Consider the following 21,480-nt stretch of genomic DNA (forward strand, 5'->3'; position numbering starts at 1 on the left):
ATGATTTATAGGAGAATTCTAGTCCTATCTCCCCCACTTCCCAAATATGTAAGCCATTTCAGAACTCTGAACCTTTTTTCCTATTCTGCAAATGAAAGGATTAGGTTACTTGATCTTCAATGTCTTTTCAAAAATCCTTTGTATCTATATGGATTCATGCTCCTTTAGAAATGAAACTAAATGCTATTAAACAATTAGGGAACTTGAAGGGATTTCCTGGTTTGCTTGTGTTTTACTGTCTAGCTCTAGAAATCAAGCAAGAAACCACAGTGTGCTGGGAGTTCAATGCAGTCCTGGGGTTAGATGTGGAGGCTGGAGCCTGGGCTTTATTTATTTTTAAATATATTTTTATTGATTTCAGAGAGGAAGGGAGAGGGAGAGAGAGAAGAAAAACATCAATGATGAGAGAGAATCACTGATTGGCTGCCTCCTACACGTCCCACACTGGGGATCAAACCCACAACCCGGGCACGTGCCCTGACTGGGAATCAAACCATGACCTCCTGATTCATAGGTCGATGCTCAACCACTGAGCCATGGCCAGGGTAGGGCCTGGGTTTTAAATGATGGGCATGTTTGGAGGAGTACAGGAAAATGGTATGAGCAAAGTGAGGCAGTAGTCATGAGTTGGAGTTACTGAGGAGACTATTAGGAATTGAGTGTATTAGTGAGTAAAGGAAAGTAAGTAATGACTGGATTATGGAGAACTTTAAAGTCTGATAAAGATAACTGGACTTGATACACAAGGAGACAATATACATTCTTAATCTAAATAAAAGAATTCCTCTAGTTTTATAATCTAGGATAGATGAAGAAGGGCAAGCAAGATAGGGTAAGGACAAGAATTTAGGAAGAAATGATTGGGGCTTATTCTAAGATTGTATTATTAGGATTGGTAATTTCAAGAGATGTTTTTAATTATGAAAACTTTCAAACACAAGAAAAATTGAAGAGGATCAAAAATACCCATATATGCCCATCACCAAGATTCAATAATTGTTAGTATTTTACCATATTTTCTTGTATGTATATATATATAGAAATTTTTCTTTTAACTTTTTATTTTTATATAATTTTAGACTTACAGAAAAGTTTTAGGAATAGAACAAAGAATTGTTGATACTCTTTATGCAGATTCTCCAAACATTAACATTTCACACTGTACGCTGTTAACATTTTACCAAATTCCATTTATCTATCTCTTTCTCCCCCTCCCTCTCTCTATGTCCTTGAACTGTTTAGAGTATATTGCAGACATCATAGCCTTTACTCTTAAATATTTCCGTGTGAATTTTTTGTTTCTTTTACATAACCCTCATACAATTCCCCAAATTAGGAAGTTAACATTGATATATATTACTGTTATCAAATCCACAAGCCTTACTCACAGTTGTCTCAATAATGAACTTTATGAGAAAAGAAAATCCTGAGTCATGGGTTGCATTCTGTTTTCATGTCTCTTTAGTCTCCTTTAATCTGGAATAGTTCCAGTTTTTCTTTGTATTTCATGACATTGACATTTTGGACGAGCAGTATTTTATAAAATGTCCCTTAGTTTGTCTGTACCTTATGTTTCCTCATGATTAGATTCAAGCTATGCATTTTTGGTAGGAATATAACAATAATAATAGTGCACATCATATCAGGAGGTATCTGATACTGAATTGTTCTATCACTGGTGTGTAAATATCCTGTTACTACTATTATCTACTTAATTTTAGCATCTACCGATGATTCTTGCCTGAATCAACTGTTACTATTAGTGATTTTATAATTCTGTCATTCCTTTTACATTTACTGGCTGGCTTTCTACTATAAGGAAGAGTTTCCTCTTCTCTTCTCCTTTCCCCATGTAATTAATGAGTATGAAAAATATGTGTATGTAACATCTGAGACTTACTTAAATTGTATTGTGATATTATATTCTCAGCTGTTTTTAAAAAAATTTTTATTTTTTATTTTTAGAGAGAGGAAGGAAGTGCTCTCTCTTCTCTCTCTCTTTGTTAATCCTTACCCGAGGATATTTTTCCATTGATTTTTGTTTGTTTTTTAGAGAGAGTGAAGGGGAGGGAAAGAGACAGAGAAAAACATCAATGTGAGAGAGAGACATCAATTGGTTGCCTCCCACATGCGCCCCAACCAGGGCTGGGGATTGAGCCTGCAACCCAGGTATGTGCCCTTGACTGGAATGGAACCTGGGACCCTTCAGTCCACGGGCCAGCACTCTATTCACTGAGCCAAACCGGCTAGGGCAGCTCTGTTTTGATGGATTAAAGTTGTTATACCTGAGCTATTGTAAACCAAAGTAATAGTCAAATAGAATGTACTGGAAGAATATGGCCTAACTGATTTATATCAGGCAATATGCAGTAGCAGAAAGTTTTAATACAATGAAAGATGAATGACTAGAAAGGAAAGAAATTAGGGGAGGGACGTAGTTGAGATGTAATAGCAGATCTCATTTCTTTCCTTAAAACCATTTAAGCCGAAACCGGTTTGGCTCAGTGGATAGGGCGTCGGCCTGCAGACTCAAGGGTCCCGGGTTCGATTCCGGTCAAGGGCATGTGCCTTGGTTGCGGGCACATCCCCAGTGGGGGGTGTGCAAGAGGCAGCTGATCGATGTTTCTAACTCTCTATCCCTATCTCTTTCTCTCTGTAAAAAATCAATAAAATATATATTTTTAAAAAAACCATTTAAGTTATTTCTTACATCATTTAATAATTCAACAAATATTTGTTATGTGTGTATTGTTGGGAAAACAGTGATGACAAAGTGTGCACAGTGCAGCTTTCAGCCTTGTTTGTATTTTGTATCCCACAACTGGGGAAATCATGCTAAAAATACTTTTTCTTGAAGAAAAGTTCCTTTTTTTTTTTCCACTTCCAGTTAAGTTAAAATTGAAATTGTTCTGATTTGTTATCAAAGAATTTCAAAATTGGTAAAAAATAGCATTATGCTTGTCTTACTGAAGTTCAGGCCTTCCATAAGCTCTATATGAGTGAAATTTATAATTTTAGTATGTATTAATATATGTCTTATAGTAACATGCCATGAGCTACTAATATATTTATTTAACTGTACTTGTATTCTTTCTCCAAGGTAAAATGACTAAAATGCTTAATATAATTGCTTCCAAGTTTTATTTAACTTAGTTGTGCTGTGTTGTTTAATTATGCATGTCTAAACATGAAAGATTGCTAATCTTCGGTTGTAGAGATTATATTGTGATACTAACTCTTGCTTTTAAAATAAACATATTTTTATCAGATGACTCGCAGGGTGCACAGTCAGAAATTGAGGCAAAACAAGAAATTCAGCATCTTCGCAAGGAATTGATTGAAGCCCAGGAGCTAGCTAGAGCAAGTAAACAAAAATGCTTTGAACTTCAAGGTGAGATCAAGATTACTTTGATTCTTTAGGGGATGTGGAGGCAACATGATATAACTGAATGGCCCCAAACTTGGAGTCTAGAGGCAAGGTATCTTGTTCCTGACTCACAGCTTTATTAGATATGTGATCTTGGGACATTCACTTAAACTCTGAACTTATGTTTCACATCAATAAAGTGGAGAGAGTTCGGTTTCTCTACTTCTTTCACGTTTTTGATGTGAACATCATGAAAGACCTCTGCCAGTGAAAGATCTTGCTAGTTAATTACATATTGAGTACAACAAAAGGGAAAAGCTATGTATGTAAATTTCTAAGTTTTAGTTAACCTAATGTTAGCTACTCAGTATAAGATAAGGGAGATTTATATTCCCTGTGACTTTCCAATGTACTCGGCACTGGAAATGGGAGGAATCAGGCTAGATTAAGGTATAGAAAGAATCTTCTAATGTCCCAACCATTTCTTTTCTAGTAGCTCACTTAACTGTAGTGTCATAGGCTATTCCCTAGAGCTTACACTTCTGTATCATTCACAGTAACTGCCAGGTTGTAGTCAGTTAGTACATTAGAAAGTTTTAGAGTGAGGAGAAAGTGGCATCCTCGTGTTCTCTAAGACGGCCTTCCTGACCAAAGGAAGACTCTCAGGGAGAAGCTACTATTCCCTTCCTTTCCTGCTTCTTGAAGAAATTAGAGTTGGTATGCATTGAACTTGAACCTTGTGGAGGGCCCAGGCTAATTTAATTAATTATAGTAAAAATAACAAACACAAAAATATTTCCCAAACAGCAGTGATTTAGTCAGTACTTTCTATGAAGTACTACTTGATAGTACACATTAGGATTTTAAGTTCATTTTTTTTAATTTAAGCTCAAAATGCTGATTAACAACTATCAAGAATGTTTCTCATGTGAAGAATAGCACATATCTTGGTGATACAAAGTCTGGGAAACCCCGCTACTCAATTGAATAGATTTATTACTTACTACTTGCTGTTTTGTGCTCCTAAAATATTTAAACTGTCTAACTGCTAATGCTGATGATACTTACTGCCTAACTTTTGTTTCCTTCAATAAGCTTTAGGAGAGAATTTTTAAGAAATTTCCCACTGCCCAATTCTGAATACTTTTATTAACTCACAAAATTAGATATACTGTGTTTTACTTTTAGCTCTTTTGGAAGAAGAAAGAAAAGCCTATCGAAATCAAATTGAGGAATCCACTAAACAAATACAGGTTCTTCAAGGTATGGACACTCCAAGGGTATTTGAGAGAGTTTTTGTGATTCACAGGGAATGGAAACCTAGGAGTGCAGAGCTTTCCCTTTGTTCTCCCCTAGAATCTGAGACTATAACTGGGTGAGCTCCTCCCTCCCTCCCCCTCTTTCTCCATCTCTCCCTTTCTCCTTTCCTTTCTTTCTATATAAAGGAAGATTCCCCTGTACTCCAACAATAGACACTTGGATTAGAAGAACAGGGGTGAAGGTGAGGATTTGGAAAGATTGTCACTTTCTGAGTTATTGTAGTGAGTTACTACAGAGAGAGCCTTCAGATAGGAAATCAGTTTGAGCTGCTCTGTGCATTAGCACTTTTAGCTTATGTTGCTAATGTTCATAACACACTTGGCATTGCAACAAAAATTATATACCACATGAAACAGAATAATGGTCCCAACACTGCCTTCAGCGGTAAAGACTGCTCTTCTCAGCCCCCATTTAGTGGGCTATCATGGAGTCATTGCAGAAATGAGCAGAAAGACCTCTGCCTGTCATGGGTTTTCTTTGAACTGCAGCTCCTGGTACTGTGAGGCTATAATTGTGAGATACCCCAAGTGAGATCTTTCTTTCCTATGCTATTGTAAGATTCCTAAGCAAGATTAATTTACCTTCATTGTCAAAGAGGGAACTAATGTTATTTAAATTTTTAGTTCGAGAGATAGGGTGAGAAGAAATTAAATAGACAAATAATCTCACTTCAGAAGAAATGGGGAGCCATTGTATGAGGCCTGTGATATTTGTCCTAAAATATACCAGAGAAAAGCCAGTCTTTGAGTTTTCTTTTGAGTGGGATATTTGAGCTATTAAAAATTTTAAATTTTATTATGGTCAAATTAGAATTTCTGGTATAAGTTGTATATCATTTTAACTTGAAAACTTTTTAAGCCCTTATTATAGTTTAATGCTATTATTTCATTAGTTTATATAAATCTTATTTGAATCTATATTGCCATCCTGTATTGTACATGGGCAATTTTCTGTGACAGTTCTGTGACTTAGTGCTGCCTTTTGTCTTTAAAGATGCCTTACCTAAGCATCAATGAGTGCCCCCTAGTGCCAGCATGTATATTTCAGGACTTAACCCACAAATCCATGGTCATACTATCACTGGCCATTGTGTCTTTTCAGGTTTTGAACTTGTTACCTCTCAGTGTTTCCTGCACACTTAAAAGGCCTAATATTTTCTTTAATATTTATTTATGGAGCAACCTCCTCCTCCTCCTCCTCTCCCCACCTTAAATCCTCTTGATTATTTTAATTATTCTTTTCTTCTGTCAAAGGAACTTTTTTTACCTATAATTTTCTTGTGTTATAGTAACCAAAACTGGTATTCTAGTCCTAAACAAAGTGTTATTTCATACAGATTATTTCCAGTTCCATCATGAGGACATAAGACCAGATCTTTTAAAAATGTACCTCTTTAAATGGGGACATCTGTAATAGTGTCAACAATAAAAATAAAGTTTAAAAATTAGGCAGTATTCATTAATTTTATTGATTCTTGATTATTTGCTAGTATTGGGGATAGAACATGCATGAGATGTACAATCTAGTGAAAAGATAAACAACAAACAAATAAATATATAATGTGATATCCAATAAGGGCAGGGTAAATAGCTAGAGAATGACAGATAGGATTTTTTAGGTAAGTCATCAGAGAAGGCTTCTTTAAGGAATTGACATTTGAACAGAAAATTGAATCAAGAACATCAAACAAAGATTTTTCTAATGTTTACCATTTGATCAAGCATACTCTATCTAGGAATTCACCCTAAGCAGTATTGTTTAGAATAATTAAAAACTAAGCAGTCTACAATGTCTAAAAAAAGGATCCGCCCCAAAAAAGTTACAGGTAACTATTTTGTTGTTAAGAGATGTTCATCACTAGCAGGATAGAGAGCACTGCACATATTATTATCCCTTCCTATTTTGTCTCATATGTGTATAGATGCATAGAAAATACCCAGAAGAATAAGTCCAAATGTTAGAAGCAACTTTCTCTGTGTGGGGGAAATAAAGATTGGTTTGTTGGTTTTTTTCTCCTTGTGTTTCTGGATTGTGACATTTTCTACATTAAACATAGGTTGTTTGTACAATCTAATCAAAAACAACAAACAGCTGTGATAGCTTGGGCTGTGTAGTGACTACAGTCCCATATAGGCTGTTCTTGTATTCCTGGTTGCTGTGGACTAAGAAAATGATAGATAAATATACTTTTGTAGCCCAACTGCAGAGGTTACACATCAATATTGAGAATCTCCGGGAGGAGAAGGACAGTGAAATCACAAGCACTCGAGATGAACTGCTTAGTGCCCGAGATGAAATTTTGCTTCTTCATCAAGCAGCAGAAAGGGCTGCCTCTGAGCGGGACACTGACATTGCTTCTTTACAAGAAGAGCTTAAGAAGGTGCGAGGTGAGCTTGAGCGGTGGCGGAAAGCAGCGTCTGAATATGAGAAAGAAATCACGAGTCTGCAAAACAGTTTTCAGCTTCGATGTCAACAGTGTGAGGACCAGCAGAGAGAGGAAGCAACAAGGCTACAAGGTGGATAAGTGTATTTTACATAAGCTCTGACCTCTTGACAATGATAACCATATAACTTGTAAAAATTAACGATCCAGGCTCTTCTTCTCTTTGATAGCAATTGATTGTACAAAGCAATGTCTTATATTGGGGCTATAAGAACTTCAGGTCTGCAAGTTCTAGAATAAACTAAATGTTTTATAATTTTATATTTTATTTAAATACGGTTAAAAATGATTTGTCTTATAAAAGTGAAGTGGGGAGAGGATTACAAAAGTTCAAAGTGATGGGGCTTCTCGTGAGGTATAGATGCAGAGTAATAGGAACCTAAGAATAGCCATGTAAAATCTACATGTTTTTAAAGGGGGGAAAGTATGTTGTTCTCTGAAATTTTTCACCTTTTTTTCTCTTAATTATGGAAGTTATGTTCCTATGTTAATTAATATGTTTTGGGATTCTTTTAGGTGAACTAGAGAAGTTGAGAAAGGAATGGAAATTATTGGAAACTGAATGCCATTCTCTAAAAAAGGAAAATGTTTTGCTATCATCAGAACTGCAGCGGCAAGAAAAAGAATTGCACAAGTATGCAAGAACTCTTTTTAGCTTTGAAATATTTCTTTATCTTACATTTTAATCTAAAGTTAATTTAATTTTGATACTTAAATATATTTTTGGAGCAAAATGTTCAGCCAGTCTCATTTTGGCTGTTTGGCAGGTTAACCAGGCTACATGACTACTTCAGCATTTTTTTTCTACCACCACCATCATGATACACATTCTTTTCTTTTGGTGTACTCATGGAATATAGGTTCATTAAATGCTCCCTCCCCCCCAAAAAAAATATTCCTAAATGAACAGCAAAGATCTATAATTAGTGATTGAATTTGTCCTATAAACTAAATGATAATAAATTTCAAATACAAGTTTGCTTTCCTTTCACGCCCATGATCCCTTCTTTTACAATAAGGATGATGAGATGACCATGACAAAGAATTTATACAATTAAAAGACACAAATTCAGCTTCTGGACTTCAAACAGGGTTACATAAAGAGTAATAATATATAAGATCAAGAATCCTCTAATCAGTTAAATCTTTCTAACATACAGTATTTTACATGCAAACCAATCAATGCAATAGATTTACTTCAATAGATTAGTGGAGTCCTGTTTTCCCACAAACATTTGTTGTAGAGTTCAAAACTTACTTTTCCTTAAAAATTTGATCCGTTCTATATTTTTATTTAAACAGCATTTGTATTAATATTCAGAATATGAAAGTAGTACCTGTTTATTATTGAAGCTACTCTTAATCCACCTCCTTTTCCCCAGTACACCAAAATGGAAGTCATTATTCTTGCTAGCCTTGTGCTTACCCTCCTCAAGAGCATTAAGGTTAGCAAAAAGTCATTGATCACCCTAGCTGGTTTGGCTCAGTGGCTAGGGCTTCAGCCCTTGGACTGAAGAGTCCAGGGTTCAATTCCAGTCAAGGGTACCTTGGTCCCAGGCTCGATCCCCAACCTTGGTCAGTGCTCATGTGGGAGGCAACCAGTTGATCACATGGATGTTTCTCTCTCTCTCTTTCTGTCTCTCTTCCTCTCTCTAAAAATCAATGGAAAAAAATATCAGGTAAGGATTAACAAAAAAAGAAAAAAGGGCCCAGCTGGCGTGGCTCAGTGGTTGAACCTCGACTGATGAACCAGGAGGTCGCCAGTTTGATTCCTGGTCAGGGCACATGCCCAGGTTAGGGGCTCAATCCCCAGTAGGGGCATGGCAGGAAGCAGCTGATCCATGTTCTCTCTCATTGATGTTTTGATTTTTTGTTGTTGTTGTTTGTTTATTTAAAGGAAAGTATGTGTGTGTGTGTGTGTGTGTGTGTGTGTGTGTGTGTGTGTGTGTTCAATATATTTTTATTGATTTCAAAGAGGAATGGAGAAGGAAAAGGACATAGAAACATCACTGATGAGAGAGTCGTTTGATTGGCTGCCTCCTGCATGGCCCGGTGCCCCAAAACGGGGATCGAACCTACATCCTGGACACGTGCCCTGACTGGGAATTGAAACGTGACCTCCTGGTTCATAGGTCGATGCTCAACCACCAAACCACGCTGGCTGGGCTCTCATCAATGTTTCTATCTCTCTATTCTTCTCCCTTCCTCTCTCTCTAAAATCAATAAAAAACATTATATTCTATATAATAAAAGCCTAATATTCTAAGTGTCCTACCATTCGTTCGACCGTTTGACCAATCGCTATGATGTGCACTGACCACCAGAAGGCAGACGCTCCGACCAGTAGGTTAGCTTGCGGCTGGGGTCCAGCCAATCGGGACTGGGCGAGACAGGCCGGACAGGCCTTGGAGCCCTCCTGTGGTCCCTCCCTGGCCCTGATCATGCACTGGTGGGGTCCCTCAGCCTGGCCTGCGCCCTCTCACAATCCAGACCCCTCAGGATATGTCGGAGAGCCAGTTTCAGCCTGATCCCTGCAGACCAGGCCAAGGGACCCCACCAGTGCACGAATCCATGCACCAGGCCTCTAATATATATATAAAAAGTCACAGAGTGTGGAATATTCATACTAGATGGTTGGTTAAGCTGTCTGCTTAAATTCACATATACTATTTAAGACAAATTAATTTCTTAAACTTCTGGTTTAGTAGTTCTCTAAATTTATTTGGTAAGCCTCCCCAGCATACTTGTATTTAGAAACTAGTCTTTCTTCACAGGTTATTTTCTGCCATTTAGTTCCTGGCTATATTGGCTTGATATCAGACCTGCCCCCTAAGAACCTGCCTAGCATACAATCAAAATGTGATTTGCTAGTATACTACACTAGAGGCCCAGTGCCCTCAGCCCGCCCTGCACCCTGTCACAGTCTGGGACACCTCGGGGGATGTCCGCTGAGGGTCCTTAGCGCTCCCGCCACCGCTGCTGCGCTCTCCAGGCATGAGCCCAGCATCTGGCTGAGCGGCGCTCCTGCGTTGACCATCTGCCCCCTGGTGGTCAGTGCATGTCATAGCAACTGGTCATTCCGCCATTCGGTTGATTTGCATATTAGGGTTTTATTATATAGGATAGTACCTCAGTTACATCCTGAATCTTATGATTCATCCTGAGAGGCATAAAACTGTCATTTTGAGGACCCTATCCTCCTTTAGCTTTTTCATTTATATATGAGAACCAAATTATCTTTTTAATTGACTTGAGAGAGAGAGCAGAAGGGAGAGGGGGAGAAAAGAAAGAGAGCGAGAGCGAGAGCGAGAGAGAGAGAGAGAGAGAAAGATAACGATTTGTTGTTCCACTTATTTATACATTCGTTGGTTGATTCGTCTATGTGCCCTGACTGGAGATTGAACCCGCAACCTTGGTGTATTGGGATGATGCTCTAACCAACTAAGCTACCCAGCCAGGTCCTGGAAGCCAAATTCTTTAGCACAACTACACTATTCAGGTCTTTTGTTCTTTGTTGTCAGTGATGTAGAAGGAATTAAATAAAGAGTTTCTGTTTATGCCTATCAAGCAGTTTTCCTAGTGTGTAAATTGTGGTTGTTTTTTAAAATCAAGTTTTAAAATTTAGTAATCATAGAATTTAAGCCAGAAAACAGCCTCAGAAATTGAATTCCGTGGAGGGCACTGAGACTCTCCTTGTGTTATCTGTGTCTGTAAAACATGGTGCCTGGCACAAATCTGAGAGCTCAGGAAATGCTTACTCAGAGAATGGTATTACACCACTTAAGTGACTTGCTTAACATCCCACAACCAAATAGGGGCCCCAGCCTCCTGGTTCTTTGTCCTGTGCTTTTCCCCATTTTGGTGTGTCTTCTCATTTGAGTAGGTTTATCTTTACTTGAATTGGCAGTGACTTCTACACTGTGAGTTTCTATTCTCCATCCTATTTGTCAAGTACTTAAAATAAATAGCTGAAGCACATGCTATTCTTTCCTGTAGAAGACCTACACTGAATCTTTTTATGATAGTTAACATAATGTGATATAACAAAATATAGTCACCTTCTACTTCTATTTTTAAATTTCAATCTTTATGTGTATCTGATTATCTGCAAATAGGACACAGCTTTAAACTTACTTGCATTCTTTAGTGTTTTGACACTTTTTACTTATTGAAACTCTTATTTTTTATATACTTTTCTTTTCTCCTCTGAAATCTACTCCATCCCTCCTAGTGAAATGTTTAAGGAATTGGACTTCCTGCTGTGTCTAGTTTCTACATGAATAACTCTGTGAATATTTATCTTACAGTTCTCAGAAGCAGAGTTTAGAGCTTACCAGTGATCTCGGCATCCTTCAGATGACGAGGAAAGAACTTGAGAATCAGATGGGATCCTTGAAAGAACAGCATCTTCGGGATTCAACTGATTTAAAAACTCTTCTCAGTAAGGCTGAAAACCAAGCAAAGGATGTACAGAAAGAGGTAAAGCGGAAAGACATTATAAGCCCCATTATGGTTGGACTTAAAGCCAAAAGCAAATCAGATATTCATGCTAGTTAGAAATCAAGTTACGTTACCTGTCACGAAGTTGATGCTTGGAACATCTCTGCTTGGTGATCTCTAGTTGTGTATCATGGTCCATATATAGAGAATTTATATTTAGGCCAAACCATTAAAAATATAAATATATAAAATTACATTAAAATTTTTTCTGTACCAGTTAGTTGACCTATATGAAAAGCCCTTTGTACCAAATCACTTAACCCTCTCAAAGATAGTATCTTACTTAACTTAGAATACTTTGGAAAATGCTCAGCTGGTGTGGCTCAGAGGTTGAGAATCAACCTATGAACCAGGAGGTCACAGTTCGATTCTCAGTCAGGGCACATGCCAGGGTTGTGGGCTCAATCCCCACCAAGTGTGGGGCGTGCAGGAGGCAGTCCATCAATGATTCTCCCTCATCATTGGTGTCTCTATCTCTCTCCTCCTCTCCCTTCCTCTCTGAAGTCAATAAAAATATATTTTAAAAAAAAGAACGAAAGAATACTTCGGAAAGTAAAGTGAAGCCACACCATAATGCTGTTTAAACCCCTCAGGTGAAACTGGCCTGAAAAGTTACTTAAAATTCACCTAATAGCCAGCCAGCCAAACACATATTCTATGACCTTTGACTGTCTTCCCACAACCCCCATCTCATTTTCCCCTTCTTCACAAATATGCATGCTCCTGTTTCACGTCATTTTGCTTAAAACCTTGACTTGGTGGCTTTTTAAAAAAAATCATGTTTAAAATGGTGAAGGTTGACTTTGGAGCAGAGACCCCACCCAGCCTCTTCTGAGCAAAGATTTGAAGTTGACAATGCGGCGGTAAGAGCTGTGTTCAGTCCTACTGGCCTTGTACTCTTGGCCTGCATTGCCTCCTGACCAGCTCTGGGCATGGAGAAGGCTGGTGCATTTTCATCTACTTTCTGGTCAGGACCCACCCCAGTTGTAGACTCTGTTAAACAAAGGATTCATTATAAATAGAAGGAAGTTAAAGGCAGTTCTTGGTCTTTAATAACGAATTTTCCCAAAATTGTTTTTAGAAAATCTGTTTAATGAATGCAGTTTTCCTTTGCACTTTCCTTTCCTTGTAGTATCCTTAACTTGGAAATGATTATTGTTCTGTCTTCATGTTTGTTCCTAAAGGAAAAAAAACATAACTGTAACAGTATATGTGGCTATATTGATTTTGTAATATGTTCATTTTTATCCTCTTGCTAAGGATATATGTTTGGAGAGAAATCCCATTTTATTTAGTTGGAACACAAATTTTGTGCCAAAGTAAATACCCAAGTATTTAATACTGTAAGCACTTTGTGTTCTTCCAGTCCATATGCCATAATTCTTTCAAAATCTGGGAAGAATGCTGTGGTTGGAAGATGATTCTATTGTATGTTACTATGAATGCATTACCGTTTTGTTGCATTATTTGTTTGCCTGTTTTTGGTTACCGAGCCATCAGTGCAAAATGCTTTAACTGTTTCCACAAATGGCAGTGGCATGTTGTCACAGCATCTAAATTGTTGATAGCCTTTGGATTGCATTAAATGCAACATATTTAAAAATGTCTGATCTTGTCAATATGTTTCTTTTCTGTTTTCTTGTTCATTGTTTTCCATTGTGAAATGATGTGTAGTCATCACACTTCTTTGTAATGTAAAATTGCTTCTCTTTCTGTTTGTTCTGATGTCAACTATTGCATACTAGTCTGTAACTAAACTGTTCTTTACTGAGATTCTTATATCTGTGTAATCTGTTGCAATGAATTACTACCTTTTATTAATGCATATATATTCTTCCCTTTCAATATCCCCCCTTCTCCTTTCTCTCATAGAATCATGCGTAGTATCATAATTATGTATATTCAGCACTGTAAAGGGCTAAAATATTATCAGCTAATAAGCAAGGTTATTTAAGAAGAAAACCAAAAGTGTTAGAAATATTGTGTGGTATTTTCCTTTTGATCAGAACTGAGCTCATTTCTCACCTCTGAGTTAGAAAGCAAGATAGAGCAAAAGTGATATCCAAGCAAGATATGAAACTAAGATTGCAGAAGGTGACCTTTGTTCCAACAATTAAACTTGTACATGTGGCAGCTTTTATTTGAATATTTAACAAAGAAAAAATACATGAGAACAGTACATTTTACCCTCAGTATTAAGAGGAAAATAATGGTAATCATCTTTATATTTGTCTTTAAAAAGCATCTACATATTTTAATTTAGTAGGAATATCTATGAATTTATAATACATTGAATATACAAGTCACCTTGCAAAGACTAACTCAGCAAAGTTGTTTGGCCTCACCATCTTGTCCCGAGGCCAGAGTTCTTCCCACCCCTCTCACATGCTGAAGGTGAACAGCCGATCTTCTGACTGAGCTGCCTTCCTGTCTTTCAGCTTCACAACTCCTGGAACGGAGAAATGGCTAAGTGCTTTGGGGTGAAGGGCAGGCTGGATGTGAAAATGGTGGAAAGGGAAAGTAAGGGGAAATTTAGGTCAGCAAAGCACTTTTCATTTCTGCTCTCTTACTCACTGTTGAGAATCAGATCATTGAGAATTGATTATGTTCTAAGGCACAGAGACTAGTCTAGGTACACTGAATTTGCCTTGGCAGCCTGCCCATAACCTTCTGCCTTCTGGAAGGAAGTCCACAGACCCCACACAAAAAAAGCTGTCATGAAGTCCATGAATCTTGCTCCTTAATTCACTCTCTGGTATATTATCTGGACTTGTTCTGGGGACTTGGGTAGGTAACAAGGAGCTCCTTTCATATTTTGCCTCCTTCTCTGTACACGTATCTTCCTCCCCATTTTCTGGTGACTTTTCCGCTGACCCTAAGCCCCCTTCCCCCACCTCTTCGGGCTAATGTTTTTTTTTTACCTTCGGGTGCATAATGATAAGCTCCAAGGCAATTGCATTATGGAATTTCTAGGATATAGGCAGAAAGGGGAAACTTTCCAGCCTCATGGGCTATGTTTAGGGAAGAGGAGAAACCTTTCTGATATGGCAGACCCATGGTATATTTATTTTCTACTCAGCCCTTGTCTTTCTTTCTTCCAAAATCTTCAGAGATGGCAGAGTGGGGCAGCGGAGGCCGAGACAAAGGCACAGCCAGCAGCAGAACAGTCTTTACCCTTTGGGAGCCCAGCTTTGCATGTAAGATGCAATATCTAGAAGTGGAACCAGACTAGAATTCCTGCCTCCCGGGGCATTTAAAGTAGGGGCAAACCATACTGCATTTCTCATTGACCTCACCTGTGTTTTTGAGGGCTAGCTAGTGCATCTGAAAATTATATACTGTGAACTGTTTTTTCAGAGCAGGAAGTAGTTTGTTTCACTTTTCTATAGACATTTTTCTATAATGTCTTTCAGAAACACATTTTTAAAAATTACTTTTAATTGATGCTTATAAGTTTAAGTTGAGAGATAGAAATGTCCCTACTCATAGTGGTTGGTACCTTAGCCAAGCAGGTTGGCGACTGCTGCCTTAGACACATTTCTTTGCTTTATTTGCCTAGAAATTCATTTATCCGTAACATTTTCATAACCTGTGATGCTGGATTAAAGGAGGACTAATGGGAATTAATACTTTCTACTTCACGACTAAAATAGCTTGGCTGATATTGCTTACCAGGATATAAACTCATACTTTCTAACCTTGCCATTTAATTAAGCTATGGAGTTTTTCTTCACTTCTTTTCTTTTGCTCAGTTTGAAATTTTATTTTTCTCCTCTAACTCACTTAGTGGAAAAAGTGACCATTTATATTAGAAACAGATGACACACTAGTGACGTCTCTTAATTTTTTTTTTAACTTCAGAGCCAGAAAATTCTTACATAGAATCAAGTTAACATTAAAGACTTCTTATTATTAGTGTAAATGATTCTTATCCTTCTTAAAACAAAAAGGCTTGACTTTGGTGTTGCAGGTGACTAAATAGGGTCTGGTATATAAGCCTGAATCGAACCATAACTTCATACCCATTTAAGTTGAGTCTGCACACTCTTTTTTCTTTGCCTTTAGTATGAAAAGACACAGACTGTACTCTCAGAACTGAAGTTGAAGTTTGAAATGACTGAGCAGGAAAAACAATCAATCACAGATGAGCTCAAACAATGTAAAGACAACCTGAAGCTGCTCCGAGAAAAAGGAAATAATGTAAGTCTTTGCAAACTTGGCTTAGCTTTGATTGAGAGGCAGGTGAGAGCCCTGAAATCGATTCTTCAGAGGATTTTATTACTGATTTGAGAAACTAAGGGCTATAATACACATGAACTAAACTTTTCATTATGAAATGCCATGATGGAATCACTGTGTTGTCAAAATTTTTAGTTAAGAATTTGCCCCTTTAACCTGTACCCCCGGAGCAGGAGCCTTGTTGGCAAGAGAGTAATTACCTGAGAACTGTCAGCTTTTCCCTGATGAATCCGAGCTTCTGTCCCACTTTCTGGCTCTTTCTTTTCCTGGCTGGGAAATGAAGCTTTGTACCACCAGAGTCCCTCCTAAGAAAGAGTAGTTCATGTTGTCTCCTTAGCATTTGGCTGTATCCAAAAATGGGAATTTTATTATGGTTTTTATTTTATACTAATAACTTTCTCACTAAGGCACATTCCTAAAAAACTTAGAGTCTTTTTGGCCTCCCATAAACGTTAGGAAATATTAAAGAGTTTCTGTAGGGCTATGTGTGTGCATGTGTGTGTGTGCACACGTGTGAAGTTGGAATGTTTTCGTATAAACTGGGTTTAATAATATTAATTTGTTTTTCATTTGCTAGAAAGGCAGATGGTCTTTAAAAAGATGTGGTACTAATAAATGTTGTGTTACATGTTTTGGTGATCATTGCCTTTGTGGGACCTAACTGATAGATGATGTTCGGTGTGGTGGGTGTGCTGTGACTTACTGCAGACCTCTGCCACGGCTTGGATACTGCGGGAGACACACTTCCTGCAGAGGAGGGCACTTTGCTTAACTCGCAGCACAAGTGCAAAGAGTGATGTTGCACGGCCGTCACAGAATGCTCATGAGTGTGTCCAGCTGTCCTTCCTTTGCCAAAGAAAGTCCTAGGTGTTTTTTTTTAAATAAAGGCATGTGGCTTAGTTAGAAGCCTTTTAGAAGTTGATGAATGAGGTCTGGAGGCTGTATGCTAAGCAAAAATAGAGTGCATTTATTTTGAAAATATAGATTACAGAACTCTTCTAAAATCAGATCATAATGGTTTGATTCCAAGTTTGATTACTCCTGTCTTTTATGTTAATTCATATCCTTCTGAGTATGGAATTTCAGTCTACCTTCTACTAAATTAACCTATGAAGACATCTAGCATAATCAGAATGGATTCCCTGCACCATTTAGAGCCTTTTGTAAAGTAACCTTATTATTATTATTTGTAGTTGTACAAATAATTTACCTTAAGGGTGAATTTCCTTTTATTTATGATATGGACGTGTGGTACTAAAATGTTACTCTGTAATAACACTCATTGTGGTAATTTCCTCCTAATTTAATAATTGTTTATATTTGGTAATATAACCCAAAGCCCTGAGACTTAGCTGCCTGTCTTCATATACCAAATGATTTATCATATATATGTCAGCTCTCTTACTTACTTGGTTTAGAAAACATGCATAGGGCATTTATTTTTAAGCTTTAAAGCAACAGCAAAAGAGTTTTGGTTTTTTAAAGAAAGGTTTTGATGGAGAGATCAAATAAATTTTAGCCATTTCCAATATACTCATGTCAAATAATGGATTCCAAGTATGAAGCACAAATAATGTACTGTCAAGCAGAGCATCAGTTGACAGTACAGAGGTATTGTCATTGCTCTGTCTTAACATACTGCCTTTCATTAGGATGTTAGGGACACCCACATTGCCCATTCCTCCAGCTGTTCCTCTTAGGCTGCAGTTTGTCAACTTACATACCACAGTCCATCATTCTGGATTGTATTAGATGTCTTTAAAATGTTTGAATCAGTGCAAAACCTGAGTGCTAATACTGCTATTACCTCAGTCTTTCTACCCTTCCTCCCACCCCCTTGGGGTCTAAATCATCTTATCTGATTTTTTATAGCATAAAATGATTTTAATATCCCTTCCCTTCTTTAGCCTTCCATATTACAACCCGTCCCAGCCGTATTCATCGGCCTATTCCTGGCTTTCCTGTTTTGGTGTTTCGGTCCATTGTGGTAGAGAAAGGTACAAGCACTACTGTTGAGTCCTTGTCTGTTTGTCCCCGTCACCTGTTTGTACCATATTTGTAATATAGTGCATGGCAAAACCACACGGGTATTTTGTTACCTGAAGCAAACCCTTCATTTAGTATGCCATGTATTGTGTCATTTGAATGAACTGAACAATCAACTAATCATGTAACATTTTGTCTTGTTTCCTTTGTAGTAATGCTAACAATGAATTAATTCCAACCTAACCAGTTGTTAATATTTTGCCTTTAACTAAGTCTTTGTCTCTAGCAAACTGGAGTAAGCTATGAATTTCTGCAATATTAGTACCCCTTCCCAATTACATTTTTAATCAAACTTTAATGAGAAATGAAGAGTTTGCCTCTTTGAAGTTTTCAACCAGCTTTCTTTCCCCTCCTCCCTTCCCTCTTCTTTTCCATAGTGTAGAGTTTCTTTGTTTTAATCCTTGCCTATATTTACGCTATGGCTATGAAGATGAAAAAGGATGAGATTAACATAATGGACCATTGGCTCACAATCTCAACCCCAATGTGCATTTACTTAGGAGAGTAAACTTATCCCATATCTTTCTGAGCCCTGATCTGCAACATTAGAATATTTCCTTAAAAGCCAACTTTCTTAATAAAAACACTAGTAAAAATAAAGCTATCAACCAAAAACAAGTTGATATTATAAAGCCCTCTGAAAGTTAACAGGGAACAGCCCATCCATGTTTGCCTCCAACAGGCATGCATGTTAGTAGATCATATGAGATGATCACATGACATTATTACACTGGACATGGTCTTTACCAAAAGTATCAGATAGGCAGAGTCCCTAAGTAGCACTTCCGATCTTGAACCCCATCTGATTTTGTCTTATGTGGTTTCAAATTCGAGCATCAAAGCTTAGACCATTTTCTTTCGATCACCTTACTGACCAGCCTTTTGTATAAAACTACCCTACCATGTGAGTCTGGTTTTTATCAAGAAATAAACACTTTAGGCAGAAACATACTCCAGGCATCTGTGTACATCAGTTAGTTGTAACATATGGGTACTGGAGTAAATAGAGCAGGTTGAGCCCAGAGGGTTTCTTAGAAGTCACTGTTGGGTTTTAGCTGTAACAAAACTGAAAACTGCCCAGGACTTGCCTGAGATGTATCGGGCTTCTACACAGTGGTCCTCTAAAAGAGTTCCTGCTGTTATGACTCTCCTCACACCTGCTCTCCCTCACCTTTATTTCCTTTCTTTTTAAAATGTTTTCTTATGCAAAGATAAGGTTTTTCTAATAGTCTAAATATTCAGGACTCTCTGGAACCCAAGGGGTTAATAGGTATGAAAAGAGAGGGGAGAATGTGATATTGACTCTTGGTTTCTTTCCACACAGAAACCCTGGCCCTGGATGCCCATGTTGGCTGCCCTGGTTGCAGTAACAGCCATCGTGCTGTACGTGCCAGGTCTGGCCAGAGCTTCTCCATGAGAGCGTTTCTTGAGTCCGTACACCGTCCTCCCTCTAGAAGCTGGCATCACACTCATGCTGGGGACAAACAGAACCATTTTCTTCCTTTTTACCTCTTAAAACAGCAGACAGAAGTGCAAGAATACAGCTGTAGGGTCATTGCTTTAAATTATATAAAATGTATCTGTCTATAAAGAGAATATAAAATTGTGACTTTATTGTAAGCAATAACTTGCTTGCAATTTTTCATGTAATTTTTAAATTAGTATGTTGGGGTTCTGAATATTATGGTGGCCTAAAGTAGGCTTCTTGGTACACCAGATTATTTATAACATTAAATATATGGGTATTTTACTCTGAATTCTAAAGGCCAGATAATTCATTTTTCTGATTCGTTAATTACCCAAACCAAACAACCGATGTATACATGGGAAGAGAGGCCCTGTGTGCTCAGTGCCTATCAGTTTGAAATATATACACATATATATATTTTTTACATATTTACGCCATTTTTACTTGTTATAAAACCACTGAGCTATTGGGAACAAGACTTAGAGACAACTCTTTGTGTGGATTTTTTTTTTTGTTTAAGGAGAAATAATACACTTGGAAAGCATTCTGCTCTAGTGATACTTTGGGCAATAAGTGCACGCTTGTTTAGCCTTAATGTGACTTGACGATGTGGAGGACATCAACTTTGAAAAACTTTCCATGAGAGTATTTTCTCGAGCAAACTGAAGAATTTCTGGAAGCAAAAACATAGTAATTATATAATTTCAGTGCAGTAAACCAAACTGTTGAGTCAATTGGAATGTAATTTATTAAACCTCATGTATTTAAAGAGATATTTTCTTTAAAGCCAAGTTACTTTTTCATATACAGCATTTTAGGAAGCATGATTTTTTTTTCTATCATCTCTTCCTCCAAAGCATGTTTAATTGAAGAAAGAATTAATTTCTCTTTAGATAAGCTTTTACTGACTTAATTTGATTATGGTATTTCAAAGCTAATTCATGTTCGAAGTATACTGTTGTTACCTACCAACAGATTTCCTGGTTGGGTATGCAAATGGTTATTTTCTTTTAATTGTTAATTGGTATGTTCTGTTAATGAGAAGCACTATTCCCAAGATTAATAGCGTTCCAGGCTCAGTGAAGCACCTAAACACTGCTTGATATTATAAATTTAAAACACAGAGGTGGTTTTGTGTAGCACCACAGTCATGTCAATAAAGTTTATTTAGATCATAGAATATCCTAAAGTATCACATAGTTAAATTTTTCAGTCAATGAAGGCCAGGAGGCGATGTCAGTGAACTGGCTTGAATGTTCTGTGGCAATCCACAGGCCTAGCCAAATATTGAAATAGAAGTTTAGGATATAATTTGCCTTGTGATGTTTGGCAGTCATTGTTTGTACTTTAAAGGTTATGTTTTAAGCTATTCGGGATTGGCTGTTAGGAGGATCACTAGATTTATGGAGGAATTAGTCACGGATGACTTGTAGGAAATACTGTCATATATAGTTCATTTCATCATTTTCTGTTGCAGGAAGCCACTCCACCACAGAATGCTAATATGCCAGTGGTACCCAGTACCTCTTGTATATAGGTTATTGCAAATATTGTTCTGAAATGCTTAACTTCAGAATTACATTTTTTAAAGTAAATAATTGTTTTAAATCTATTTTGTAAAGATATAAAGTACAATAGAATTTCTGGAGTACAGATTAAACTATTTGCACTAACACACGTGATGTGCATGATTTAATAAAATAACTTTACTCCCTATGCATTTTTGAGTTGGATATCATTGAAATTCTTAGTGCTGACTCTACTACTGGGTTGTTAATAAGTCTTTTCTTAAAATGACTCTTTGTGCAACACATATGTTTGGTGTTCTTCAGGGTTTAAAAGAAAACACTGAGCTGTTTCCTCTAGGTTTTATTAGCCTTTTATTTAACATAGTGCTTTAATTTTTTCTCTCTTTTACTATGGTTATTGTTAAAACATGGCTCATTTGCCAGACAAGTCTCTCTAAATGTAAAGTCTAGTATCAATATTTACTTTATTTAAATTGAATAAATGAGGTTTTGTAGTTACTGCCAGTTTTTCTTAAGAATATAAATGAGCCTATTCATAAGCAACACCTCCAGCTTTGTTTAGTTCACT

The 21,480-nt window shown here is 37.2% G+C and overlaps 1 protein-coding gene across 1 annotated transcript in view; it reads left to right on the forward strand.

Moving 5' to 3' along the window:
* The window catches only part of SLMAP (sarcolemma associated protein), a 158,086-nt gene extending 136,985 nt beyond the window's left edge, over positions 1–21,101 (forward strand). The window contains 7 exon segments of the mRNA XM_079794832.1: positions 3,269–3,391; positions 4,556–4,630; positions 6,883–7,203; positions 7,647–7,764; positions 11,438–11,609; positions 15,696–15,830; positions 19,240–21,101. Coding sequence (XP_079650958.1) covers positions 3,269–3,391; positions 4,556–4,630; positions 6,883–7,203; positions 7,647–7,764; positions 11,438–11,609; positions 15,696–15,830; positions 19,240–19,332 — 1,037 coding nt within the window. The 3' untranslated portion in view covers positions 19,333–21,101.
* Positions 21,102–21,480: the final 379 nt, after the last annotated feature.

The sequence above is a fragment of the Cnephaeus nilssonii genome (assembly GCF_951640355.1).
Source record: "Cnephaeus nilssonii genome assembly, chromosome: 17".
NCBI classification, from domain to species: domain Eukaryota; kingdom Metazoa; phylum Chordata; class Mammalia; order Chiroptera; family Vespertilionidae; genus Cnephaeus; species Cnephaeus nilssonii.